The 14,369-nt window shown below is 51.3% G+C and overlaps 1 protein-coding gene across 1 annotated transcript in view; it reads left to right on the forward strand.

The window, feature by feature from the left end:
• The first annotated feature begins 6,531 nt into the window (after positions 1-6,531).
• The window catches only part of NCS1 (neuronal calcium sensor 1), a 61,529-nt gene continuing 53,691 nt past the window's right edge, over positions 6,532-14,369 (forward strand). The window contains exon 1 of the mRNA XM_053282382.1: positions 6,532-7,456. Within this exon, the coding sequence (XP_053138357.1) occupies positions 7,393-7,456 (64 nt within the window). The 5' untranslated portion in view covers positions 6,532-7,392. The remainder of the gene's footprint in view (positions 7,457-14,369) is intronic.

Consider the following 14,369-nt stretch of genomic DNA (forward strand, 5'->3'; position numbering starts at 1 on the left):
TCCTAGTTTATCATCCCCTAATTATTTGTTCCTAGCTCATTTGCGCATTTGTTTATTCATTCCGTTTCTCCTAACCATTTGTTTCTTATTTAGTCATTTATCTGTTCCTAGTTTATTCTCTCCTAATTATTCACCCTTCGTTCATTTCTCCATTTGTTTATCTGTTTATTCATTCCTCTTCTCCCAATTATTTCTTCCTAGTTGATTCGTTTATTTGTACCTAGTTTATTGGCTTATTCATTCCTAGTTATGATTTTCTAATTATTCATTCCTCGTTTATCTCCTAATTATTCATAACTAGTTTACTCCTTTGTCCGTATTCATCCCATTTCTCCTAATTATTTCTTGGTTTATTTGTTGTTGTTTTCCTTGTTTATCCATTTATTCATTTCTAGTTTATTATCTCCTAATTATTTCCTCCTCCTCAGCAGGGAGGGAAAGGTATGGCAGAAAAAGAACTCTGCAACTGCCTTGGAGGTCACCTTGGTCCACTCCCTCCTAGTTTATCATCTCCAAATGCTCTTCAAAGCGTGCTGAATTATTTAGACTTTGCTGCTGCATGCTTAATTACTGTTGCTGCTAGCTCTTTGCCAGCGAGGCAAAGTTAGGTGGCACATTCCATAGGAAAATGGGAAGCTGCCATATACTGAGTCAGACCCTTGGTCCATCTAACTCAGTACTGTCTACACAAACTGGCAGCGGCTTCTCCAAGGTTGCAGGCAGGAGTCTCTCTCAGCACTACTTTGGAGATGCTGTCAGGGAGGGAACTGGGAACCTTCTGCATGCAAGCTTGAAGGTGCTCTTCCCAGATTGGCCCCATCTGCTAAGTGGGATATCTTATGGCGCAGTCTCCCATTCAAATGCAAACCAGGTCAGATCCTGCTTAGCAAAGGGGACAATTTATACTTGTTACCACAAGACCAGCAATCCTTCCTTATTGCCGCTCCTCTGAGTGGCAATAAGGAATGGGTGGCAGGGTGAGAGATGGACACATGTGACCCACAAGGTACACAAGTTCTCCTGCAGGCATCTTATCGAAATGAATTGAGGTTTCACAAGAGCATTGCTCATATTAATGAATATGGGGATGCAATTTGTGTTTGCCCTTCGGGTACCAAACTACCCTTAGCGGACCACTGTTACTCTTATTTATTACAAATATGGACCCACCAGAAAATGTTGCAATATACCCCTGGTGTGCATGTGCTACCTGAGCCTGTTATATGTAATACTTAAGCATGGTGAAAGTTTTAGGCACCTTTCCCCCTCAGACATTGATGGGGTTGCGACTACCTTGAAAAAGACTTCCTTCTCTTTTTGCTCATGCCCTCCTTCCCCCGCTTTGCCACTGAGTTCATTTGTCTCCGCCCACCTGGTTGTCTGTTAACTTCCCCTTGAATCCACGAACATTCCGCTCCATTGAGTTACATGGGGCAGTTCTGGGTCTGTTGTTGTTTTTGCCCTTTAAGGTCTCCCCCCCGATATTTGTGAAACTAGCATATCTGAGGGTCACCCCGGGGTTGTCGGTACCTCCCTCCCGCCTCCTAGTGCTCCAGTTATGTGTCCAAAAGGATCACAATGTCTCCAGCTCTTTCAGAAATAGACCCATGATTCTTTATTTCCATTCCTGACCCTTGAATGTTTTTATTTCTCTGTCCCTCCCTGGGAGTCTGCATCCCAAAAGGTTGCATTTTTCAACATCAGTGCCACTACCACTTTTGGTATGCTTCCAAATGCTGGGATAAATCCAGTAATTTGGGAGAGAGCGCAGCGTTCTTAATTCGCCCTGTTTCTGGTGACTTTCATCCTCCGGCCAGATGATCTCGGAGGCAGGGCAGGTTTTAAAATAGACCGAATCCCGTTAGCATCTTTTTCTCTCTGCCTCGATCGGCTGATACGTGGGCTGCAATGAGGTCACGAGCCCTGTTGTATAGCCTCACTCTTAAAGAAATCTGTGCTAAGGAAGCAGAAATAATTTCACCTATATAAATTATGCAAATGAAGCCATATTTAATTTGAATAATTGATTTTTGCCTCTGCCAGACATAGGTAAAGTTTTACAGGGCAGTCAAAACCCAGCTCCTAGACACTGGAAATCCTGCCTGCCTTTTCGTCTTGGTTTTGAAATTTGTCGTATCGAAATCACATAACGCTCCTGCATCCTGTGTCCAGCAACTGGTCTGTCAAGCTCAGTATTGTCCGCACTGACTGGCAGCAGCTGTCATGGAATTTAGAGAGGGATTGTTCTCAGCCCCGGTTGGAGATGCTTCCAGAGATTGAATCTGGGACCTTCTGCATGCAAAAGCTGAGCTATGGGAGGAGAGTTGGTCACGTGGTAGCAGGCATGAATTGTCCCCTTTGCTTAGCAGGTCTGCCCTGGTTTGCATTTGGATGGGAGACCATTTGTGTGGCCACTGTAAGATATTCCTCTCAGGGGATGGGGCTGCTCAGGGAAGATCATCTTGGTTCCATGTTCCCTCCAAGATAGGGCTGAGAGAGACTCCTGCCTGCAGCCTTGGAGATGCCGCTGCCAGTCTCTGTAGACAATACTGAGCTAGATAGACCAATGGTCCGACTCAGTAGAAGGCAGCTTCCTATTGCTATACATTTCCTTATCCTGAGTTAGATTCTTTGCCCATATACCTCATTATTGTCTACACTGACTGGCAGCAGCTCTCCAAGGTTTAAGGTAGAAGATTTTCCCAGCCCTACCTGGAGATGCTGCCAGGGATCGAACCCGGGACCTTCTGCATGCAAAGCAGGCAGATCTACCACTGGCTCAGTACAGAGCTGGTGGCAGGGCTTAAAACCCTGCTAACTGAGCCAAGAGGCACCTTTTTAAAGTGGAGATTCTCTTGTATTGAGCAGGGGGAGAGCAACTGGCTCTATCCGTCCCCAGCAGCACAGCAACCCTCCAGTGGCTGTTGCTGGTGGTCCCTGATTTAAGTTTCATTTTAGAGTGCGAGTCCCTTGAAGGGCCAAAGGACAGGGGGCCATTTATTTATTTATATCTATGTAAACCGCTTTGGGAAATTTTTTTGGTTGAAAAGCGGTATATAAATATTCGTTGAATTGTATGGTATTGTATAAAGCAGGGCTGCAGAACTTTGGCCTGCCTGCAGCGGTTTTTGGACTACAGCTCCCATAATCCCCAGCCACAGCAGCCTCTAAGGCTTATGGGAGTTGTAGGCGGCGTCCCCTCTAACAGGGATTCCCAGAGTTTGTTGACTACAACTCCCAGAATCCCCAGCTGCAATGGCTTTTGCTTGGGGATTCTGGGAGTTGTAGTCCACCACCCCTGGGAATCCCTGTTAGAGGGTACACAAAGCTGAGCACCCCTCCTCCAAGCCCCGCCCCCTCTCTGGCCTCACTTCCTGCCACCCCCAACGTGGCCGCCCCACTGGAGCTGTTCCCTGCAGTTCTCCCGCTCATCCCCACCCGGGACCGACCAGCCTGGAACCCTCTCACCCCTGCTCCCTTCGAGGGAAGGCAGAAGCCCCAAAAGAGGGACGCCGAACTCCCAGCTGGACTCCACCGGGCCACGCGGGTAAGGCGGCATCCCGACGCCGGTATTGTCTGCACTGACTGGCAGCAGCTCTCCGAGGTTTCAGGCAGGGGTCTTTCCCAGCCCTACCTGGAGATGCTGCCAGCCAGGGACTGAACTTGGAACCTTCTTCAGGCAAAGCGAACGCTCTGCCCTCAGTTACAGCCCCATCCCCTGAAGAAATGTGCTCATATTTAGTAACATAGGAAGCTGCCTTCTAAGGCGTCAGACCATTGGTCCATCTAGCTCAGTATTGTGTACACTGACTGGCAGCATCTTTCCAAGGTTTCAGGTTCAGGGGTATTTTCTCAGCCCTACCTGGAGATGCTGCCCACTACACACAACACACACACACAACACACACAACACACACTGTGAGACACCCAGTATTTTTAACACGTGCGTTCTTGAGGGGCACAAACAGCCACTGAACCCACAAGAAAGTAAGAACAGGAATTGCTATGCAAATATGCATTCGCAGAAACCTTTCGACACGCCGCTTAACCTATTCCCATCACGCACATTTCCTTTCCCCACTCCTTCCTCCGTCTCTAAAGCCGGCACGGGTCCCAATCCCACTCAGCTGCCTGGCGCAGTGCAGGCCGGCAGCGGGGCAGGGCGGCCACACCACCCAGGACAGACTCAAGACCAGGATTTGGCGGGGTGTGTGGAGGCCCTGGACTTCGGCCCCAAAGTCCAGGGGTAAGGGCCCCTCTGACTATGACGGATACTTTGCTGTGAAGTTCCAGTTGGGTTGGGTGGGGGTGAATGGGGGAGTCAGACATATTGGGGGGGAAGCACCCACCAGTCTGACCTCCAAGGTGGGGAGGAAGAGCTGGTCTATTGGAGGAGGACAGCTGGCCTGGTGGTCGCAAGCCTGACTTGTCCCCTTAGCTAAGCAGGGTCTGCCCTGGTTGCATATGAAAGGGAGACTTGATGTGTGAGCACTGGAAGAGATTCCCCCTTAAGGGATGGGGCCGCTCTGGGAAGAGCAGAAGGTTCTCCAAGTTCCCTCCCTGGCAGCATCTCCAAGAGAGGGCTGAGAGAGACTCCTGCCTGCATCCTTGGAGAAGCCGCTGCCAGTCTGGGTAGACCATCCTGAGCTAGATAGACCAATGGTCTGACTCAGTATACGGCAGCTTCCTAGGTCCCAAGGTGTGCCAGCTCTCATCCATGACTGAGAGCGTGATGAAAGCTTGGTGCTGAAACGGGGGGCGATGTGCTTAAGCTTCGGTGTCATCAAACCCGCCCCAGCCCCCGCTTGTCTCTTGGAAATTCTGGGAAATCGGATCGATGACCACAGCGTGAGGTCAGGAGACGCTCTTCCTGTATTACCTCACTGCCCTGTCTCAGTGACATCCATGGGGAATAGCTGGTTGCTGCTGAGCCATCCCGTGCGTTGACGTCTGGGAGAGGGCAAAGATGCTGTCCCCTTGGAACGCCTGCCCTCCTGACCCTTTGTGAGCTTCTACCACTGGCATGCGTGCAACGCTAGCGCCCACATCTCTGAAGTGTGGGAACCACTGTTCCCTCTGAGGTGTGTGCACATGCGCGCACGCTCACAAGTTTTTGGATGTCCGTTCGGACATGAACCTAGGAAGCTGCCTTCTGCAGAGTCCGACCCTTGGTCCACCTAGCTCAGTCTTGTCTGCCCAGACTGGCAGCGGCTTCTCCAAGGATGCAGGCAGAAGTCTCTCTCAGCCTTATCTTGGAGATGCTGCCAGGGAGGGAACTTGGAGAACCTTCTGCTCTTCCCAGAGTAGCTCCATCCCCTCAGGGGAAGATCTTCCAGTGTTCACACTTCTAGTCTCCCATTCATAATGCAACCAGGGCAGACCCTGCTTAGCTAAGGGGACTAGTCATGCTTGCTACCACAAGACCAGCAATCCTCTCCGAAGGTAGGCCAAATGTTAGGCTTTCAGTTGCATTTTTATTGACTTCAACTGCGTTTTGTATACCATATGTTTTCATGTTTGTTTTTAAACGTTGGGTTTTCTTATTTGTTTGTGGACCACCCTGAGACTTGTGTAACTGACAGTTTAGGAAGGAACATAAGGAAATCAAAAGCTGCCATATACTGAGTCAGACCATTGGTCTATCTAGCTCAGTATTGTCTACACAGACTGGCAGCGGCTTCTCCAAGGTTGCAGGCAGGAATCTCTCTCAGCCCTTTCTTGGAGATGCTGCCAGGGAGGGAACTGGGAACCTTCTGCTCTTCCCAGAGCGGCTCCATCCCCTGAGGGGAATCTCTTCTAGTACTCATCACGCATGTAGTCTCCCATTCATATGCAACCAGGGCATGCGTGCTATCACAAGACCAGCTCTCCCCCAGATATTCAGGTGGGCTTTTAGGACGCAAAGCTGCATCTCTTCAGCCACATTTTCAAGCTATCTGGTAGTTTTAATGGGTATTTTGAGTTGATATTTAACATGTTTTGTTAAAATTTCTTGGTTTGTTTCATTGCTCTAGTCCGCCTAGGGACTTCAATAGTGTACAAATATGCGCGCTCTCTCTCTCGCTCTCTCTCTCTCTCTCTCATTTCCTTACATTTCTGGGGTAGAGTGAGATGGGTGTAATTTGTTGCCTGCAGAAACATCCCATTCATTGGGAAATGATCCAAACCACGTCCAAGCTGTTTTTATTTGTCAGTTTTTAAAAAATCTAAACAAATGCATTAAAAAAAACTTGGGGGATTCTTGAGTCTTACTGGTCAATGTTGGGGGGAAGTGCTCCCAGCCCCATTTTGGACACGTAACAACGTACCTCCGTAAATATGGCCATTTATGAAAAGGGGAAGAAATCCGGGCATTCGCCAGCAGCATTTCGCCATTGGCTAGCAAATGCCCGAATTTTCAGATGTGTCCCACTGGCCTTGCAAAACATTCTGAATTCTGGATCTACATTGAGCAAGTGTCAGACATTCATTTCCACCACGTTCCAGGTCTCTTCAGTGTGTTCAAGGGAAATAAGAAGGTGGATTTGGCGGACCTGCAAGCCTAATTGCTTTTGTTGGGGTTTTCCCTCCCCTCCTTCCCGCTTTTCTTGTTCCTAAAGGATTGGTCTGAAGCGGAGATGACAAAGGGCCGGGTGGCCTCCCCACCATCCTGTCTGACTGGCAGATTCCCGGCAACACCTTAGAGCAGTGCCGTGGCCGCAGCAGAGCTGTGCTCACGAAAGCAGCCCAGAGCGTGGCGAGAGACAGGAAGCGCGCGCGGGGGGGAGGCGTTTTGTAACCAGGGACGACACGACAGAAACACTCCGCCGGGCAAGCGGCGGCGGGCGAGAGAGAGCAAGCAAAGGCAGCAAAGAGGCCACGCAGCCCGAAGCGGCAGAAATCTCCCGAATCGCCTTCACCCGCAGGCAGGCCGGCGCAGGAGAAAATTCGTCGTGAATGTTCGGCCTGCAGCGTTCCGGTTCGGGGCTCGAGTCGAGACGAAACTGCTGCCCTCCGCCCTGCTGGGAATCGCACACCCCTGCATCTGGAGTTGGAATGGGGAGAGCTCGCCCTTGCTGATGCTCATTTGAGGAGCCAAGCTGCAATACCGAGGAGGGAATCCTCCCGATTCCGCAGCCGAACGCTGGATTGCGGCGAACGCACAAAGCAGATTCTCCCCCTGGCTTTCTCTCTTCTCCCCCTTTCCTTCTACCCTCTCTTTCCCCTGTTGTTGTCTGCTGCCACTAGAAGGAGATCGGAAGCATCTGATTCGGTTTCGAGTCCAAGACCTTCTCCCTCTCTCTCCCCACCCGTCCTCTTGCTTCATCTATGACTCTTCATCGCGCATAGGGAGGCACTGGGGAACATTGATGCTCTGCTAAGCCTGGAGGAGGGCACATTCGCTGGGCCACCATGGGGAAATCCAACAGCAAACTGAAGCCCGAAGTTGTGGAAGAACTGACCAGGAAGACCTACTGTAAGTCACTGACCCGGTTGACATTTGGACTCTGGGCCTTATCGGCTACTTTCTGGCGTCTTTTTGAGTGGGAACTGGTTAAGATCCAGTGTGTGTGTGGGGGGCACTGCTTGTGTCTCTTGGGGGGGCACAGAGGCTGTCCCATTTTCACCCCACCAATTCCAGTGAAGCGGGCCCCGAAAATAGGCACGCGTGCCGCAGTTACGGGCATCGGGAGCTGCCTTCTACTGAGTCAGGCCATTGGTTTACCGTGCCCAGCACCGTCGACACAGGCAGGCAGCGGCTTCTGGTTCCGTGCCAGCATCTGCTGCACCGATTTCAAGGTGGGGGGGGGGGGGTCCGGAAGAGGAGGGCTGAGAGAGGCACCGCCGGGACTAGCCGGGGTGATCTCCACGGCGGCGTGCCACGAGAAGGCAAAACGGGTCTCTTTCTCTCTCACATGGTCCGCGGTGATTCATGCGCCTTGTCAGGCCGCGATGTTGGCAGGCAGCATCCGACAGCCCCCTTCTCCAGCTTCTCCCGGGGTGGGCGGGGAGAGGGGCGGGCTGCAGTGGGGGGAGAGGAGAGGGCTGGAGTGTGCACCATCATGGCCGAGCCTGGTTTTGATTCATCGCCGGGAGTGACAGCCCTCTGCAGCCCCAGGGCATGGCGTCTAAGAAGCCTGTGTGCCCCCCCCACCAAGTCCCTGAAGGGCCTTTTGATTGAAGAAAGCTTGGGGAGGAAATATTATTTAACAATCTGGAAGAGAGAACAAAGAAAAAGGGGGCACGATCCGTGCCAGGCATGGGGGAGAGAAGAAAACAACTAAAATACAGGGAGAGGGATCTAGATTCTTTCCACCCATTCAGGTTTCCTTGTTCCCCCCCATCTCCCCATAGAACATTTAGCCAAGAGTTGATCTCAAGAGTGCTGATTTAGCTGCAGGATTGGGCTCAGAGTTCTGAGTTCCCAATCTCTCCCTCCCATTTGTCTTTCGATGCGGGAGGCATTAATATGAGGGAGCAAGAAACGCCGATCATCAATTGGGGCATGAATGGGCGCTGTCATAATTTTAACCATTTGGGGCAACTTTGCGGCTGGGTTTAGCTCAAATGGTTGGGGGCCAGGAAGGGATTTTTCCAACAGGATAAATCGACCACTGATGCGGAGGATTTTTGATTCTCATACCATGTGGCTTGGCTGGCTTGCCTGAGAGGTCAGAATTTGTTTGCACGACACATATTTATATTTATTGATTCCCATATTTATTTGGGAACAAAAGTCCCCAAAGCAGTTTGCATCAATATCAATAAATAAAGATGGCTCCCTGTTCCCAAAGGGCTCCCAATCTAAAAAAGAAACACAGGGGGGACACCAGCAACAGCCACTGGAGGGTTGCTGTGCTGGGGATGGATAGGGCCAGTTGCTCTCCCCGTGCTAAATAAAGAGAAACGCCACTTTTTAAAGGTGTCTCTTTGCTCTGTTAGCTAGGGGTGTATTTTGAGCAGACCTGCATTGTGCAGGGGGTGCACTGACGAAGCTCAGGATGCGGGACTGAGGCAGGATCCAGATTCCCGAGAGTGTCACTTTCAAAAACAACCACCAAGTTTCTAGTCCTTAGAATGCTCAGAAGCAGTGGGGTGAGATCCTAACAGCGAGGAGAAGATCCTAACAACCTTGGAGAAGCTGCTGCCAGTCTGTGTAGACAATACTGAGCTAGATAGACCAGTGGTCTGACTTGGTATATGGCAGCTTTCTGTGGGGCGGAATATAATCTCCAGTGGGCCAGGGATGGGTGTTTCAGGATGAAAGCTTCCTACCTTAGCCATCTCCCTATCTAGCAGAATAAACTGTGCCAAACACTTAACAAAATGAAGAATAATACTTTGCCCCCCTCCCCAAAAAAGCAACCCTGCAAGGGAGCTTAATTTGCATACTTTGGGTTGCACAATCCAGTCTTTTGTGGTGCACAACTTTGATTTCTCCCCACTCCCCCGCAGACAAAATTCATTACATTTTAATCTGCACTTCTTCCAAGCAGTTCAATGTGATGTATGCTGTTTCCCATCTCACCCCTGCATTTTATCCTCACAATCACCCTGTGAGGTTGGTAAGCCTAGAAGATGAGGACTGGTCCAAAGTCATGGCTGAACAGGGGTTTCAATCCAGCTCTCCCTGATCTGAGTTTGATCTTCTACCCCGGGCACCATGTTGGCTTTCTGAATGACGCACATCCTTGGCTAGGCCTGGGAGATTGATCTCTTGGCAGGAAAGATGGGAGGAGAGCTGGTCTTGTGGTAGCCAGCATAAACTGTCCCCTTTGCTAAACAGGGACCACCCGGGTTTGCATTTGAATGGGAGACTACATGTGAGCACTGTAAGATCTTCCCCTCAGGGGATGGGAACATAAGAAGCTGCCATATACTGAGTCAGGCCATTGGTCCATCTAGCTCAGTATTGTCTTCACAGACTGGCAGCAGCTTCTTCAAGATTGCAGGCAGGAATCTCTCTCAGGCCTATCTTGGAGATGCTGCCAGGGAGGGAACTTGGAATCTAGATGCTCTTCCCAGAGCGGCTCCATCCCGTAAGGGGAATCTCTTCTACTGCTCACACTTCTAGTCTCCCAATCAAATGCAAACAGGGCAGACTCTGCTTAGCTAAGGGGACAAGTCATGCTTGCTACCACAAGACCAGCTCTCCTCTCCTCTGGGATGCTCTGGGAAGAGCAGAAGAAGGTTCCAAGTTCCCTCCCTGGCAGCAGCTCCAAGATGGGGCTGAGAGAGAGACTCCTGCCTGCAACCTTGGAGAAGCCGCTGCCAGTCTGGGTAGACAATCCTGAGCTAGATGAACCATGGGTCTGACTCAGTATATGGCAGCTCCCTGCGTGCTTATGTTTAGAGTCATCTTGTGGCTTCATTCTGGACTTGACGGCCGTTTGCTGTGGAAGGGTTTTGCTGTTTTAAACCTTCTGTGCGTCTCTCTCTGTGTGTGCATTTTGTGTGGGCCTTATTATTTGTGCAACTAGAACAGGAGTGCAGGTGTCTCTGCGTGTGTGTGTGCATTACTCGGTGAAATTAGTGGGCAGGGTGTTTTTCACAGAGGGCTTTTAAAGCCCTTTGGCTAACATCTCCTCTGAAATGGAGGGTGTGTGTTTACATATAGGGCAGATTTACCCCCCAAGCCCCTGCGAGCTATCGGGGAGCATTTCACACACACTGGGGTTTTTCATTGCTCATTAGAGTCTAGCCTGGTTTATATCTGGGGTAAAAAAAATCCACTTTTTGCGTCGGTTTTTTGGGGACCACTTCGAGCTCACAGTAAAGCCTCGCAGAAAATTCACAGCAGAGCCAACTGTGTGAAGAACTCCCAGGAGATTCCAGACAGATAAGAGACAACACTTCTCCACACAACCCAGAATTCATGTGTGGAACTCACCGACGCAAGAGGTAGAGCTGACCTCAGACTTAGATGGCTTTAAGTCTATCAGGCTAGCCAAATGGAGCCTCCAGGCTCAGAAGCAGTGTATCCCTGAATACCAGATGCTGGGATTAGAGAACAGGCAGGCTGATGCTTTCATGGCCTGGAGTGTGGGCGTCTATTTTCAACTCACTGTGCACAGGATGTTGGATGAGATCTCCCATTCTGGGCCCCACATTTCGAGAAGGGCATTGATAAACCAGAAGGGGGTTCAGAGGCGAGGGTGGTCTGGAAATAGAGTCTAGGAGGAACAGTTGGAGGACCTGGGGAAGTTTAGCCTGGAGAAGAGAAGACCAAGGGAGGATAGAAAAGCTGTCTTTCAATCTCTGTCATGTAGAGGCAGCAGCAGATTTGCTCTCTGGTGCTCCTGAGGGCAGGATTAGAACCCAGGGGTTGAAATTGTAAGGAAGCAGATTTAGGCCGGACATTAGAAATCATTTTTTCTTTTAACAGTAAGAGCTGTTGGACAGTGGAACAGCCTGCCTCATGCAGTGATGGGCTCTCCTTTTCAGGAGGTTTTCAAACAGAGGCTGGACAGCCGTCTTTCGTGGATAATTTTCATACTTTGTTTCAACCACTGGTTTTATGAGATTGCTTTTATTGTGTTCTGTGGATTTCTAATCTGTTTTTACTGCTTTATATTGTGTGCACCACCTAGAGACGTACATAACAGGCGGTAGAAAAATATGATTGATAGATCGATAGATAGATGCTGGCAGATTCCTGTACGGCGCAGCGGGCTGGAATAGATGACCTCTAGGGACACTTCCAGCTCTAGCATCCTCTTATTCTCTGATTCTGGGTTGGATCCTTGAACACAGGCCTCCCTATGAACTTTGGGAAAGAAGGAAGCAAAGCTCCCCCGGCTTTCTCTCCCCTCCCTCTCTGCAGATGTGTGTGTCGGCAGATCTGTCCGTCAACGGGAGTTTCTTTCTCTGCTCCCCCCCCCGCCCGCCCGCCTTCTAACATGATCTGCGCTCTAATTTCATCAGCCTTGCAGGCAGGCGGGCCGTTCTGTTTGGCCTGGTCGATGCATTCCAATCAGGCTGCCTTGAAGAAAAGGCGAAGCTCTAAAGTGAAGGATTAGAGAGCAAGATTAGAGAGGGGGGGGTTCCCCCACCCCCCTACCTTGGGAAGGTACAGGTTGAAAGCAGTGGCAACGGAGCACGTATCCAGCCAAAGGTGTGCCGTTTTGCACGCTCTCTCGCCTTCCCCTCCCCTCCCTCCCTCCCCCACCCCTTTCTCCGTTGTCACTTCTGCAGTCCCGCCACGGCACGGCTCACCCCAAAAGACAATCGATGAGCACGCAGCAGATCCGTGCGTTCGCTCCCCACTGGTGCAATGCACAACCCTTCAAACGCAGACCGCGGCCCGAGGCATGGCTTCTGTGCTTGGCTCGAAGCGAGCACCGATACGGCCCTGGTCCGGCCTGCAGGTGTACGGGCGTTGGTTCCTCTCGCCTCGGGGTCAGCAGCTGGCGGCCCCTGGGCCTGATCCGCCCTCCGGAGGGGTGCCATGCGGCCCTTGCTCGCTCAGAGGAATGGTGGGATTCTCTGCCACCAGATGTGGTGACAGCCAGCAACCTGGATGGCTTGAAGAGGGGTTTGGATGACTTCATGGAGGAGAGGTCTATCAAGGGCTACTAGTCGGAGGGCTACAGGCCACCTCCCGCCTCAAAGGCAGGATGCCTCTGAGTACCAGTTGCAGGGGAGTAACAGCAGGAGAGAGGGCATATCCTCAACTCCTGCCTGTGGCTTCCAGCGGCATCTGGTGGGCCACGGTGCGAATCAGGATGCTCGACCAGATGGGCTTTCTTGGGCCTGATCCAGCAGGGCTGTCTTATGAACATGGGAAGCTGCCTTATACTGAGTCAGGCCATGGGTCTGGCATCCAGCTCTGACTGGCAGCGGCTTCTCCACGGTCGCAGGCAAGAATCTCTCCCACCCCTGTCTTGGAGATGCTGCCAGGGAGGGAACTGGGAACCTTCTGCATGCAAGCAGAAGGGAAGAGATTGTGTGCAGGGAAGATCCCACAGAGAGGCCTGACGTGTACCTTGAAGGCGAGATCGTTTCCAAGCACCGAAGTCTCATCTCTCGTTCCATAATCAGACACACCCATCTTCACAATTTGTATCTGTAGGGCAATAAAAATTACATGTCTGGAACAGCATTCGGGTGGGAGGAAACGGTCGCTTCCCCCTTTCGTGAACCAGCCTGGCTTGTTTGTCCATTGCAAATGAAAAAAAACTGTTCTCCTGCTAAAAGATGGGAGATAACTGCAACGTCAGTTATCTCAACAAGAGGGGAGAGCTGGTCTGGTGGCAGCAAGCGTGAATTGTCCCCTTAGCTAAGCAGGGTCCGCCCTGGTTTGCATTTGAACGGGAGACTAGAAGTGTGAGCACTGTACGTTATTCCCCTTAAGGGATGGAGCTGCTCTGGGAAGAGCAGAAGGTTCCCAGTTCCCTCCCTGGCAGCATCTCCAAGAGAGGGCTGAGAGAGATTCCTGCCTGCACCCTTGGAGAAGCTGCTGCCAGTCTGGGAAGACAATACTGAGCTAGACAGACCAATGTTTGATCTCAGAAGCTAAGCAGGGTCAGGCCAGGTTCGTACTTGGATGGGAGACCACCTGGAATACCAGGTGATGGAGGGCCTCTTGGGGGATTGGGCTGCACTCACTGATCAGCCCCTGCTGTGCATGCAGAAGGCCACACATTCAGTCCCTGGCAGCATCTCCAGGTAGGGCTGGGAGAGAACCTGGGACCTTCTGCTCTTCCCAGAGTGTCCCCATCCCCTTCGGGGAATATCTTACAGTGCTCACACACTAAGTCTCCCATTCAAGTGCAAACCAGGGCAGACCCTGCTTAGCACCAGGGGCAATCCACGCCTGCTACAAAAAGGCCAGCTCTTCTCCGATCATTTGGCATCAGGGATCAAGCCACAGACACTGACGCCTTAGGAGCTGGATCCCGACAGCAGGGGAAAGCTGAACTGTGCGGAACCAAAGGGAACACCCACGCGAGACAGGCAGCCAGATGGAGATCTGAGTGCTTGCAAGCCGGCTGGCATTCTGTGGGTCAACCAACCTGTTATTTTGACCACGTGCTTTGTAAGCCTGTGTTTGGGCTTTAAAAAAACGTTAAACAGCAGCCGGTTCAGAGGCCCCAGGGAGGCCTCCGGGGTCTTGTAGTAGCAAGCATGGATTGCCCCCTTTGCTAAGCAGGGCCTGCTCTGGTTTGCATTTGAATGGGAAACTACATGAGTGAGCACTGTAAGCTGTTCCCCTTAAGGGATGGGGCTGCTCTGGGAAGAGCAGAAGGTTTCAAGTTCCCTCCCTGGCAGCATCTCCAAGATAGGGCTGAGAGAGACTCCTGCCTCTGCAGCCTTGGAGAAGCTGCTGCCAGTCTGTGAAGACAATACTGAGCTAGACAGACCAATGGTCTGACTCAGTATATGGCAGC

Source organism: Hemicordylus capensis, chromosome 17 (assembly GCF_027244095.1).
Source record: "Hemicordylus capensis ecotype Gifberg chromosome 17, rHemCap1.1.pri, whole genome shotgun sequence".
Taxonomy (NCBI): Eukaryota; Metazoa; Chordata; class Lepidosauria; order Squamata; family Cordylidae; genus Hemicordylus; species Hemicordylus capensis.